This window comes from Ptychodera flava, chromosome 17, assembly GCF_041260155.1.
Source record: "Ptychodera flava strain L36383 chromosome 17, AS_Pfla_20210202, whole genome shotgun sequence".
Lineage (NCBI taxonomy): Eukaryota > Metazoa > Hemichordata > Enteropneusta > Ptychoderidae > Ptychodera > Ptychodera flava.
Genome location: NC_091944.1, coordinates 32,689,615 through 32,702,193, shown reverse-complemented (window position 1 = coordinate 32,702,193; position 12,579 = coordinate 32,689,615). Strand labels below are relative to the sequence as shown.

Here is a 12,579-nt window from a genome sequence, read left to right as displayed (position 1 = left end):
TGCATTAATGGGTGGCTTCTTTCAACCTTCAAAAGGCGAAGTTTGGTAAAATCTACCAGCCTTGATTTTTCAAAAAACATTTGATGTCTGCATCTAACGTAACATGCAGATAATTAATTCTGTTCATGGTGAATGTACCCAAAACAGCACAAGCTCTAAAAACGACCTGAAGTCAACTGTATGGTATCAACTGATATTTCAGCTCACAGGAGTCAATCCTACACGCTGATTTAATACAGTCAGCCTTGTGTTCAACATTATCCAAATGTTGGACTCTTCGGTTTCCTTTGGAAATTAGCAGATCACAAGATGGCCTGAGCGGATCATAATCTGACTCTCTGCCACCTAGACCTGTACTATGTCCTTACATTCCTATGATCATCAGGAAAACGACATAGAGGCTAAAATTTCCAGATGCATAAAGTAAGCATGATAAGCTTTAAATGCTGAATGTGTTATCATTATCCATCAATCTTTGTATAGTAGATGCTTTATTTCTTCAACATTGTTGGTTGTTTGAAGTTGTCAGAAATCTCACCATGGCATTTTGACCCTTGAGGAAGACAAATTTAGCATCACAGCATCACAGATACTAAGCATACCTGCAAACTGACTTGTTGTCAACTGTTTATTTGTAATACAATAAGCTGAATTAAACTCCTGCTTTTTTGTTTGACCATGTACAACTGTCCACTTTTCAAGAAGGAACCATAGAAATTTAGTTGATAAATATTCATGGTATGGCATACTGAACCATACATTTCACTGATTTGTGCTCATTCACCATGATAGCTTCTCCAAAGCTCCACTTGCTGACAGTCTGATGTTTATTTCTGTGATGTTCCTCTGAAGATGTTCCCTCACAACTAATTAGCATATATCCATATATGGTAAAAGAGGCAGGTCAGCCAATGTTTCTCTGTTGATAGGTCAGCAGAACTGTACAGTAGTCAAGTCAAAATCAATGATTTTCTATTCTAAATAAAGATGACTGAATCCTTTCAGCAGCTTTCAAAATATGCACACCAGTCCCTAATACGAGTACAAGACCAATGGAATAGCAAATGGAGCTTACAGAACGCACATACACATACACACATACACATACAGACTTCAAAATAATATGTTTTTAAAAGATATTTTATTTTTGCTCAAAGACCATGGGCTGATAAGGAGTGTGTCCTACTGTAGAAAAAGTTATCCAGTCCAATTGCACATCAAAGTTTACCAGGATAGACATATCAACAAAAAGTATGGATAATATTTTTTCTCCTACATCAATGATGGTGAGCTGAATGTACAGTAAAAACTGTCTGTGAATGGAGGGACGCGACTGTCTTTTTAATTAGCTGAATCACTTCCGATGAAAGCTTACACAGATTAATGTAGAACTCTAACGCAAGACCGACAATAACATTGCTCAGATGGCTTTTGGCATGGATTTAATTTATACAAAGAAAAAAACATTAAAAACCTGTAAATTTCTTTCATGACCGATTTCTTAGCGACACTTTCCTGGATTGATGAACCACATCAAAATGTGACTGACATGTAAATTAGTAACAGTAAATAAAAAAAGTAAATTGTAAAAGAAAACTACGTAATGTGAGAAGTGTTGACACAGAAACTCCCATCATGAGAAACACTTTACCCTTTCACCACCATGGTTTGTCCCAAATCCATTGTTTTCTATGGTAAAGTTGGACCTGTACACAGGGAACTGGGGGTGAAAGGGTTAAAATCAAGAGTGAGTTAGCGGTAAGATCCAATGTGAATAACTAACAGCAGCTGTAACTTTCTAGGAGTTGATACAGCCTTCCCAAGATGCACTGCAGCTTTGAGTGGCAACGTTTTCTGATCTCAGTCTCAATTTCACAAAGAGAGTGCTGTTTTAGCAAGCACAGTGTTTTTAATATTTCACAAAATTGCTGTATGCTATGCATCAAAGTATGTGCGTCTGATTGTCCAAATAATATATTCCTACCCATTTATAGTGTATTGACAGTGAAAAAAAATCAGTGTATAATAATAAACTAGCTAAATATAGCTCAATAAGTAAGAGCTGAAAGTATTGACTCTTTGAAACGCACTTGAACTTGGCCGTTTACTTTATGTAACTGAGCTGCAATGCACCATGGGAAGGCAATGCTAATCCCTGCTATGTAGAATCACATCTCCAAATTAGTGGCATTAAAACCTGGCCATTCACAAATTCATACTGCAGATGTAGTGTTCAGACTTTGTGGTATCAATGGGTTAAAGTGTTCAACATTCATCTCTGATTCTATGAAAAATATCCTCACTGAAACGAAAATATTTCTGTAACAAATGCATTGTTTTGAAGAACCACAGTGACAAACTCATTGCTGAATCCCTTTATAGTATTTACACAAATTGTACTTATAACGACAGTAGCTGTAACATTTGATGATTTTTCATTATTCTCATTCTTGAAAACAAGCACATTTTCTTATTTTTCTCCCTCACTATGTTGAATTATAAAATATTAGCCATGGCAATACATTGTGTACAATTAGCTTTAACACACTGACAGTACATGCTGTGTTGACAAGATGAAGAGCATGCATTTTGACATGGGTAGGGGGGTGTATAAAATTACAATGACAAACAACAAAATAATTGAAAATCAGTCAAATGTTACAGCTGATACAACTTTGAAGGGATAAATCACTGTCTTTTGACATTACATCATGAAAATATTGTATCATTGTCAAGGTTTGTGGAATAAACAGAACCCAGATGCTGAATGGATGGTCGGCAAAATATACCTTCAATACACTGTGCTCGTAGATAGAACAGGTGAAGAGAGCAATGACACGGAAATGTAATCAGCTGTTAGCTGCTCCGACACATTTCAAATCTCAGTGAAGTTTTTCTGTGCTACTCCTGTCAAATATGAGCAACAATGTTTCAGTTCAAGTTCATGGCAGATTTTGAAAAGGCATTTGATGAATGAGTGAACAACCACACCAGCGATGTTATCCCTTGAAAGTCACGAATACAGTAGGTAAACTCCTTGTACAGTTAGTTATCTATGGCTAATGTGACAGTGTTTACTGGAGGCTTGTTTGAACTTTGACCCTCCAAAGATCCTGCAAAATAAATCCAAAATGAGTGAATCTGAATGGATCATACCATTACGACAGAGGAAGGGGTGACAAGTCAAATGGTGCTTGCAGACAATGGTGACAACCATACCAATAAAAATACCTTGTACAAGTCATTTAAAGTGACTGAATATTAATATTTCCAAATTCCTCATTAGTGTTCATTTTTATTGCATTACATTCTCTCTGTCGAAAGAAAAGAGTAAAAAATAACTGTAGTAAAATAACACGTACAAAAAAGTGTTCACATGCAAGCCTTCTCCAATTCTGTAAACGATGTAATCTGCCTTTTTTGACCAATGGGGGCGCTGTTTGAGTGTGACAACTGTCTGCAACTATCTGGACTCAGAAAAGACATGGAGGTACACCAAGTCTTCCAAAAGAGATTTGAAGTATAACAAAATAAATATCCTTATGGACAATATATTCAATCAACTGACATACATGCTAGAATTTGTAAATAACTACTTACAAAAAAAATTCCTTGAATACTCTTGAAAAAAATTTTTTCAGAATTTCACACAAAAAATATGATTTAAAGCATTAAATGTAGCAACAGGACAATGAATGTCAAAATAAAAAAAACATCTTGACAGCTGTGCATATTAGAGTATTTTACATAAACGAAGTATTTCATTTTGGAATTGACTGCCTGCCCCTCCCTTTTAAAGGGCCTCTCACCCCTAAAATGGAATGGACTGATCGATGAGAGGTCTTGGGTAACTTTTATGTTAATAACTGTTTGCTGCCTATAAATTACATTACTCTCTTGGACAAAATATCTCTGTATATTTCTAATAGCTTCAAAACAATTGTAAGGTGCTGTGTAGAATTCTTATGGTAAATGTGAGACCTCTCGAGCTTATGATCGTAAGTGTTGATAAAAGCCTAGAAGACAGTATGAATGGGCAATATATTTTCAAAGGATGAGATATTTCAACTGTGAGAGACTAGATGGCTGCAAAAACTTGAAATTTATGAATATTTTGCAACAAAACCTTACTGATTATCAGTATTGTGCGAATTTCACCCATCAAATCATGTCTGACTTTGGACAGGAAAGACTGACCTTGAGAGCCGTGGCAAGATGTACAATAATAAATCAACTTTTTGGAATGATCTTTAAAAAAAGGCTGACGCAGAAACAGAGAAAGACTTTATCAGGGAGCCAACGTACTGGTCGATAGGATGAATTGAAATCCTGACATCCATGTGAATTTTTATCCAGGCTCCGTTTTATGAATAATTTCAATCACGTTTTTTGTTTCATGAACACGTATCTCATGACTTGAGCAACAAAGCTCAAACATTCAGATAAAATTAACAATAAGCTTACTTTAATTGACTAGAAATGCTTTTCATGTTTTTTAATTCGAAAGTTTGCATTCTTTGCACAAGAAATGACAGAGAATTTGACGGGAAAGTGTAACTCTCGTAAAAATCTACTGCACAATGCCACTAGTCTGTCACATGAAATTCTCCCCCCAAATAAAAGTGCATTCATATTATTTTCTAGGAGACAGAACCATTGGAAATAAAGTGAACCCAAGGCCATAAAAACTGTGGTACTCTGCAGTTGACCATGGACCCAACAGTTCCAGGATATTTAGATTAACAGACACTTTGGTAATGCAATACTGCCTGCATTGTGAATAATGAAACATTTCATAAAGTTCTAAATGTTGTTACCTTGGCAAGAAAAGACATTGCACCATTTTCAGTAAAAAAACTATTGAATTTCAACTGAATTATGAGCAGTCCTCATTTGGTACAGAAATTTGTTGTGATATTCAAACCCAAGTTTCTTTATGCAAATTATAACCTCTAACCTTTGTGATGCAGCTTTCAACATTATAATACAATGTTCACAAATTTATAAAATGAATCCAGATAACAGCTTGGCAAAAGCGATGGATACATGTCATATCTTAGAAGGCAGAGGAAAACATCAGCAAATAATCACCAGAATATGTCTTTCAATTTTATTTACATTTCATATAAAGGCCATATTTACTCCCAGCCTTATCACCGGTCTCTGTAACCATGGTTACACTCTCAGACAGCCAATTGGTCCACGGAATTCACCAACAAGCAGTGGAATGGTAAAATGGAAAATCAAGAAATTCATAAATATATTGGCTAAGCTTATGAATAAAATACATTTACACAGTATTAAATCTAATTTTTTGTTCTCATTTTTTCTCTGTTGTTTTTATCTTTTAAATACATTGAGCAATGGTTCAAATACACTATCAGACACAAAGACATGTTCCTAATTTTGTAAATTTATATTTTGTGTAACACCCTAAACACACATGTAACCAAAGTCTTCTTTTGAGAAAACCCTGTTATTGTAGTTTTTCCTTCATGTTATTTTTTTGCAGCTGTGCAATCTTGTGGAATCATGATCCCATGATCCTATGGTACTTGTGGCCAGCACAGGTTTATCGTAATCCTCACACCAGGTGTGAAAGTAATCAGCAAACGTCGGGGGCGTGACCTCTCCTTGAAAAAATCCAGGGATGGAGCGCCCTCAACAGGTTTCTCGTAGCGAGTCATACTCAATATTGCAACATTTCGCCATTTAGGTCCTTTCTCTCAAGAGAGAAATTGACTTCAGCCATATTTAAAAAGTGCTCTTTGATGACATAGTCTATTGTCCTTTTTTCCTCCCCCGTGTCATAATTTCGGAAATAAATGTCCATAGTTCTGGTATAGCACAGTAACAGTGCCCTCTATTGACGACCAATTTTCCAGAGAATTGCTATGACGACGGAAATTATCACAGTTGACAATACTCGTAACCTGTAAGAAGCAGACCAGAGACAAGAACAACAACATTAAGTTGACAGACAGTACCCAGCAAAAAACTTTTAGTTGTGAAGTAAATACTGAGATGCTTCAAGTGAGTTTCGAATAAGTTGTAGATAAATAATTGCCATCAACAGTAGTTGCAATGATAGAGTTTGAAACTTCCAACAGAAGAACCATTATATTTTTTTTACATGGTTTTCTATCTATCTAGAAAATTTGTATAGCGCCAAGTAAACAATGCTCTGTTGCGCTTAGAGTTACAATGAAAATGCTCTCTAGAAGATGTAAGTTTTTAAGCGTCTTTTGAAAATGTTGACATCAGGAGAGGTTTTTATGTCCAGGGGTAAAGAGTTCCAAAGGACAGGAGCTGCTGCAGAGAAGGAGCGGTGACCATTGGTAGTCAGATTCCATCTAAGAGTGTGCAAGTATGTTCAAACAGACTTAAGCAAATAATTCTGGGATCCTTTTGCAGGAACCCAGGATCATAGAGGTAGTGCTGTGACCTATTACATCATCTGCCACTTATAGTATTGATGATTAGGGCTTTGAGCAAAGTTTTGAGAAGTTTTGAGTAACCTGAAAAGTTAGGGATACTGTATGGCAATCTAAAACATGCTAAAGTCTGGTGGACAAATCTCATCTTGAAATCTACTTGCAGCCAAAACAGTAACAGCTCTGATACAATTTTTAAGCATCTCACAGAAAAAATTATGTTAATTAGCACTGACCTTGTTTTCATGAAGGGTGTGATGAGATTGGCTACCGTGGAAACGAACACAAGAATGACCGCTAGTACTGCTAGGATAACATTGATGAGTTTTGTGAGAAGCGCCCTCGCATTGGCATTCTCGTAACCTTCCAAAGTAATTACTTGCTGCTGCTGCTGGGCTAGCTCCATCTTGGATATCTGTTTTGGAAAACAAATCAGAAAATATATCCACTGGTTTAGAAAAAGCTAATCAAAAAATATGTAAAATTTGACCAAACAATCTTTCAACATGCTCACAGAATGAACATAGGTGAACATGCCAACAACTTTTTTTTCTAATCTGCCAGAAAGATATATGCTGATGCACTTATGGATGCATTTACGCAACTGAATACCTAGGCTTATCCAGGTTTTATTTGTAATTCACATCTTAGTGGGAGAGTTGGAGAGTCTCATGAAGCTAGCTTTACACCAAAGACAGTGTGCCACTATGGCAGTGATGCCCTAATGGCTTGTGTTCTACAACACAACAGCACCCTCCTCTGTGTCAGTTGTTCAAGTACTGACCCTGGTTTGACACTGTTCCAAGGCATCCTGGATATCCCTGGCTCTCTCATCCGACTGGTACTCCACTTTCTCTTCCATGCTGGCAAGCTCCTGCTTTAAGTTCATCATCTCATTTTGATGAAGTTCTGTTAAGTCGTTTAGTTGCTCCTCAAGTCTCTGTAGTTGGGAGACACAATGATGCGAGTATGATGAGTGACATTCTGCTAGGGGTAGGGCAGGGGATGTTTGCCACAAAGCTTAGTGTATTGCCGCTTGTGTGAATGGCATTTCTGTTTTGCAAAACGCAATCTGGAGGCACTAAGCATGGAAAGTTGCAGTATGGACAGGCAATATTTAGAACTGAGAGATGTTCAAAGGTCAATAAATTGTGATTTGCATTCTGTTGATGCTTGAGAATTACCAGAGTACTGATTAATGAAAATGAGAGTGCCTGTGAAATGCTGGCATTGGAGGCAACCGTAATCAAATTGACCAGAAGTAGAATGCTAAGATGACTTTAGATAGTGTGTTCCATTCAAGCATGAATAGTCAGATCTTTGCACCTGAACAGAGAGAGAGCAAACACCATCTTCATTTAGAGTACTGCAGCATAATGTAATCTGTTCACATACAATGGCTGATTGGGATTTGAAGATGACTCTATCCGCATTCTAGGTAGAACTAAATGATGGCGTGTAATGCGACTAGTGTTGTGTTTTCATGGATTATGACTCCAGTGTAGAATACTGAGGAGACAGCTTACTTGTTGCATGTGGGCGGGTACTAGTACATATGCCATAGACATTACCAAGACTCATATCTACGTATTATTCTGCATTGAAACAGTGAAATTCTATTGCCAGTAGTTTAATTTTCATAGCATTCTCACCTCATATCTGTACCTTTCTTCTTGTAATGCTTGGTTGAAAAAGGAATACTCAGTTTGCATCTGTACCTGCAAAGTAGACATCAAATCAAGCAAAAACTAATCAACTGAATACTGAATCATGTTTTTGTGACAATCCGTATCTTGCACTCATAAGACCCTTTAAAGGTATACTGTCACCTGTTCCAATTTTGCCACAGTTACCATGGAAAGAGAAATCTAACCAGTCACAGTGGCCACTTTTTAAAACAGTGCCCTCACACAGGCAGTTTGAATACCAAGGAATGCCCCTTGACCATATATGCGCACATTTAGATTACAGGTGACTGTATACCTTTAATGTGTAAAACTTGGGAATCTGACAAATTTGTGTCATTGCCAAGAGAGTAGTACCTCAAGAACGCTGAGCTATGACCTTTGATGGCTATACTGGCTTTGTACACAATACACTGCAGTGTAAGATAGAGTGATCCATCTGTTAAAAGAACTCCTGACACTAAGCCTTCCCAAAGCATCTTCCAGCTACATGTCTTCCGGTCAAGGCAAGATGTTCGCTTACCTTAATGTTTTCCATGGCTTCTTGTAATCTGTTTTGTGCGTCTCTCATTTCCTGCAGCTCGGCAAGAATCGGTTCAAGATTGGCCATCGGCATCGTGCCGTTGTGATTGGCCGTCGGCGATGAGGCCATCGGCACAGACCCTGATGTCATGCTCGACGTGTCGTCACGATCATCTAAATCTTGCTCAAATTTGGGGCTGTTGTCATCACAAAACAGAAATCAGTTAATGCTACTTATTGTCTGTAATACTTTTCATCTTTGTTAGATTACTCGTTGACTGTGTTGTTAGATTGTGCAACTATACCCTGACACCCCTTGTTTCACAAACAAAGTATAATCACCCATTTGTTTTTGATGTTTAGTAACAGAAAATAGGGGTGATCTCATCATGATGTGCTGGTAGTAAACATGCACACGCAGTAACTCTTTTCCTATCATTCTGAGAGGCTGCATAATTATACACTTGAGGCTAGAATCACTAGTTGCTGCTGATGCTACATTTCATATTGAGATAATAATAGCCACAATATCTATTGATGCATTGGTTATTCAAGTAATAGTGGCAAACACAACGTTAAATGGAACAAAACAAATAGGCGACATTAATTCCTGTACCCAGGGGTGTTTTGGCACTATTCTCCGTATTTCCTGTGAATTGATCAAATCAAAACCATAGTACACAAGGGGAACTGGAGCCAATGCAGACATCAACAAGTCATCGTTGATGACACAGTCCCCGCTTGTCCATTTTGTTATAATCTTTGGTGTCTAGGTAGCTGTGGTCTAGGTAGCTGTGGGATGACATTGATGCAACGGGCGCATCAGGCCTGTGACTTGCATAATAAAGTAATCTGAGGAACGTTCAATAAATGACTTATCTCTGCCGGTAATGACCACTCAAGGAACTTTTGATTACATCACACATAACGATGCCCTTACTGCCTCCAGTGTCATGATGGCACATACTATAACATGGTTTGGTGGAATTTTCGAAATGGTATGGGATCGGGTATGTTGTTGTAATCAGCCATTTCGGATCATATAATGAAACAAATTAATGTGCACAAGAGTGCAGCCATAGTATTTTATCTTCGTATCACGTTTGAACAAAATCAGTCCATCGAGGGATAGTGACCTATGTTTATGTTTCAAAGACATAAAAAAATCACACCAAAATTTATATCAAATGGCTGTCTATTGACCATATGGATCATAGTACAAAATTAGTAGACATGCATATGTATGCCATAGTACTTTATCTTTGTACCAAGTCTCAACAACATTGGTTAAAGAATATTTGCATATGATTAAGCCTCAAAGACATGAAAAAATCCAAAAATGACCATCTGACAGCAATATTGGAAAAAAATGACAATCTGGCAGCCATATTGGAACATGTCACAAAGTAAATTGACATGTATGATGCCATAGTGCTTGATCTTTGTACCAAGTTTGGACAAAATGGGAGTAATGACCTTTGAATTACGATTCAAAGACATGCAAAATTCCAACAAAATGGCAGTTCTGCAGCCATATTGGATCCTATCGCAAGCTTAATTGATACATGCATATGTATGCCATAGTGCTTTGCCTTTGTGCCAAGTTTGAACCAAATCGGTTCAAGGATGTTTGAGTTATGGTTCAAAGACATGAAAAAATCGCAAAAAAAATGGCCGCCTGTCAGCCATATTGGATCATATCACGAAATAAATTGGTGTTCATATGAAGGGCATAATGTTTTGCTTTTGTGCCAAAATTGAACAGAATCGGTTCAAGGATGTCTGAGTTATGGTTCAAAGACATGAAAAATCGCAACAAAATGGCCGCCTCATGCCCATATTGGATCGTATCGCAAAATAATTTGACATGCATATGTAGGACATAGTGTTATGCCTTTGTGTCAAGTTTGAACAGAATCGGTTCAAGGATGTCTGAGTTATGATCCAAAGACATGAAAAATCGCAACAAAATGGCCGCCACGCGCCCATATTGGAACATATTGCAAAATAATTTGACATGGATATGTACATGTAAGCCATAGTGTTATGCTTTTGTGCCAAGTTTGAGCAGAATGTGCTCAAGGATGTCTGAGTTATGGTCCACAGACATGAAAAATCGCAACAAAATGGCCGCCACGCGCCCATATTGAAACATATCGCAAAATTATTTGACATGGATATGAAAGCCATGATGTTATGCCTTTGTGCCAAGTTTGAGCAGAATGTGCTCAAGGATGTCTGAGTTATGGTCCAAAGACATGATAAATCGCAATAAAATGGCCGCCTCGCGCCCATATTGGATCGTATCACAAAATAAATCGACGTGCATCTGTAGGTCATAGTCCTATGCCTTTGTGCCAAGTTTGAACAAAATCAGTTTAGCAGTGTCTGAGAAACTGTTGATGACGGACGGACGGACGGACGGACGGACACACGGACGGGACCCAATCTATAAGTCCCCGCCGGACTTCGTCCGCGGGGACTAACAAGGCTGCTTCCTGCTGACCTTTGACACAAACTCTGAACATTTTGAATTCACTACATACGGTATAATCAGATTTTCGTATCTAAGGAATTTCACTCATTTCAAGCACCAACAAATTAGCCAATATATCCTTTGGCAATTAGATTCACCAAACTTCACCTGTAAATAAATCAATATGCATTCTTTGAAGCCATTTGAAAAACTGCAACTGTCTCAAATAATATTTTAAAAATGCTACATAAATAGATGTGTTTGAAGAAGTGTGTCCTACAGGGCTTAAATTTTCAATGAATTCATCAGTGTATGAGGAAATATTGAAGAAGGAAGGTTGCAAATTAATCAATAAATAAAGTTAGGCAACACTTAATAGGGTAAGTCACATGTCCTTATAAAATAATGTCGCAACTCGGAGTCCTGAATAAGCATATTAAGCAAAACACACTAACCTGGCCATCATAGAAACCGATTTCAAATGCATCTATGTTTCAATGCAAGTACAAAGCACACAAACTTGCAATGTGTGGTCAATTCAAATTCCTATCAAACTAGGAACGCTACACAACCACTCAGTTACACTGCTACCAGTCAGGACCCTCCAAGGACCCTTCACACTCACAAAAGGAGGGACAAGTATTTGCACACGCAGATATTGTGGTTACTAAAATCTTGTGTTTGACTGCCATTATTTATCAAGCAAGAAATCAACACAACTCAAGGTTGTCAGGGTAATTTCTAAATCTGCTTAAACATTCTAGGTCATAAGGTAAATATTACATAATTTTCACTCAAGCTGTTTGCCGAAGCATGCTTCTTGATCAGCCGTAAAATGTGTGCACAGCAGAGATCACCAGAGCATGTCATGCAGTGTGTGTTACAAGCTTTATCTGAATAAATACGATGCTTATTTCAATTCAGCCACGCACTTTGGAAGTAAAGTTAGAGCATATGATTGCAGAGTAGCCAATATACGGTACAAGCAAAACTTTTAATTGGAGAAGATGAAGCTGCTAAAGAAAAAAGAAAGTGATAATGTTACAGCATCCTCAAGAAGTCAGCCACTCATGCTCAATGGAACTGGTAATTCACCAGAACACTGATATTGAAAATGTGAAATTATCCATGACTTTTTCTTCTGTCTTATTGCCCAGACAGAGCTTGAGTGCTTGAACTCTTGAGGGCGCTGTTCACCTGCATGGTTTGCAAAGACCACTGACAATCTGACAAACCAGCCCACCTAACGTCAAGAAGTACCCATAAAGCAAGCCCATTAAACCAGCAGTGATAGAAATATTTTTCATAAATTTTCATTTTTCTGGTGCAGAATACCTACACTACAATGGTAGGCACACTATGGCCTCTGCCACGGATTGGGTGGGGAGCAGACAAGCTTGCTACCAATTTCAGATTTCTTGCAGCCGGGGTTCTACGTATCAGTGACAATACGACACACAGA

At 37.8% G+C, this 12,579-nt stretch overlaps 1 protein-coding gene across 19 annotated transcripts in view; it reads right to left on the bottom strand.

Moving 5' to 3' along the window:
* Nucleotides 1-1,124: 1,124 nt before the first annotated feature.
* Nucleotides 1,125-12,579, bottom strand: part of LOC139116090 (transmembrane and coiled-coil domains protein 2-like) — a 93,846-nt gene continuing 82,391 nt past the window's right edge. For 13 of the 19 annotated variants that reach the window (XM_070678625.1, XM_070678615.1, XM_070678623.1 and 10 more), the window contains 6 exons: nucleotides 12,457-12,549; nucleotides 8,643-8,838; nucleotides 8,087-8,152; nucleotides 7,219-7,374; nucleotides 6,671-6,849; nucleotides 1,125-5,933 (listed from right to left, as the gene is read on the bottom strand). In XM_070678625.1, the coding sequence (XP_070534726.1) occupies nucleotides 5,864-5,933; nucleotides 6,671-6,849; nucleotides 7,219-7,374; nucleotides 8,087-8,152; nucleotides 8,643-8,838; nucleotides 12,457-12,549 (760 nt within the window). In that variant the 3' untranslated portion in view covers nucleotides 1,125-5,863. The remainder of the gene's footprint in view (nucleotides 5,934-6,670; nucleotides 6,850-7,218; nucleotides 7,375-8,086; nucleotides 8,153-8,642; nucleotides 8,839-12,456; nucleotides 12,550-12,579) is intronic. The other 6 variants (XM_070678628.1, XM_070678622.1, XM_070678616.1 and 3 more) reach the window with 1 other exon arrangement.